The sequence below is a fragment of the Pinus tabuliformis genome, chromosome 4_2 (assembly GCF_031772625.1).
Source record: "Pinus tabuliformis cultivar Carrire ecotype Pingquan chromosome 4_2, CPIR1, whole genome shotgun sequence".
NCBI classification, from domain to species: Eukaryota; Viridiplantae; Streptophyta; class Pinopsida; order Pinales; family Pinaceae; genus Pinus; species Pinus tabuliformis.
In genome coordinates, this window is record NC_142304.1 from 315315892 (window position 1) to 315316542 (window position 651).

The window sequence follows — 651 nt, forward strand, 5'->3', positions numbered from 1 at the left end:
TTAGCCTTTCATTTCTTCATTTTCGTGCTGATCATCCTCGAGTGTAAGATCACCAAGAAGCTCATCCAAAGGTACAGAAGGAACATCTTCACCATCTGTCATAGACGTTGTATCCGCTCGCTGATAATTTTCATTTCTGTACAATGCAATCTTGGATCGCATCTCCTGGTCTTCCTCCAGTTCATCCAAAAACTTTTCATAGTCCTCCCATTCCTTCGCATCCTCCATTCTGCCTCTGGAAGATGGTTCAACCTCCATGGGCAATGTCTTAATCTTCCAAGCCCTAGGCTTGCCCCACTTCTTCTGGCGCTTCTCTTCGTAACTTTTCTTCACCAAAACCACATCTATAAGATTAAGTCCTTTGTATTTATCTAAATCCACATCATTAGTATTTTGACCATAGAAATCAAAACCAAGAGCATAGTCACCAGGGCTCAAAACATGGCCCATATGAGTTTTCACTGTAAAAATAGTGTCATTCTTTCCAAAGTCTGAAATACAGGCTACCTTTGCGTCTGCCAATGAATACTTGATACCACCCACAGTATTCAAAACCATCTCAACTTCAATATCCAATAAAATATATTTCGCCAACTGCCGGTTTGAAAGGAGAGGCTTAAAAGGAACCCTCCAATACTGATTTGCATCCAT

At 40.9% G+C, this 651-nt stretch overlaps 1 protein-coding gene across 1 annotated transcript; it reads right to left on the minus strand.

Annotated features, from left to right (window-relative positions):
• LOC149169237 (60S ribosomal export protein NMD3-like) lies at positions 1-651 on the minus strand. Its single transcript, XM_089425126.1, has one exon. It carries the CDS (start codon positions 649-651, stop codon positions 1-3), a length of 651 nt encoding a protein of 216 aa, XP_089281252.1.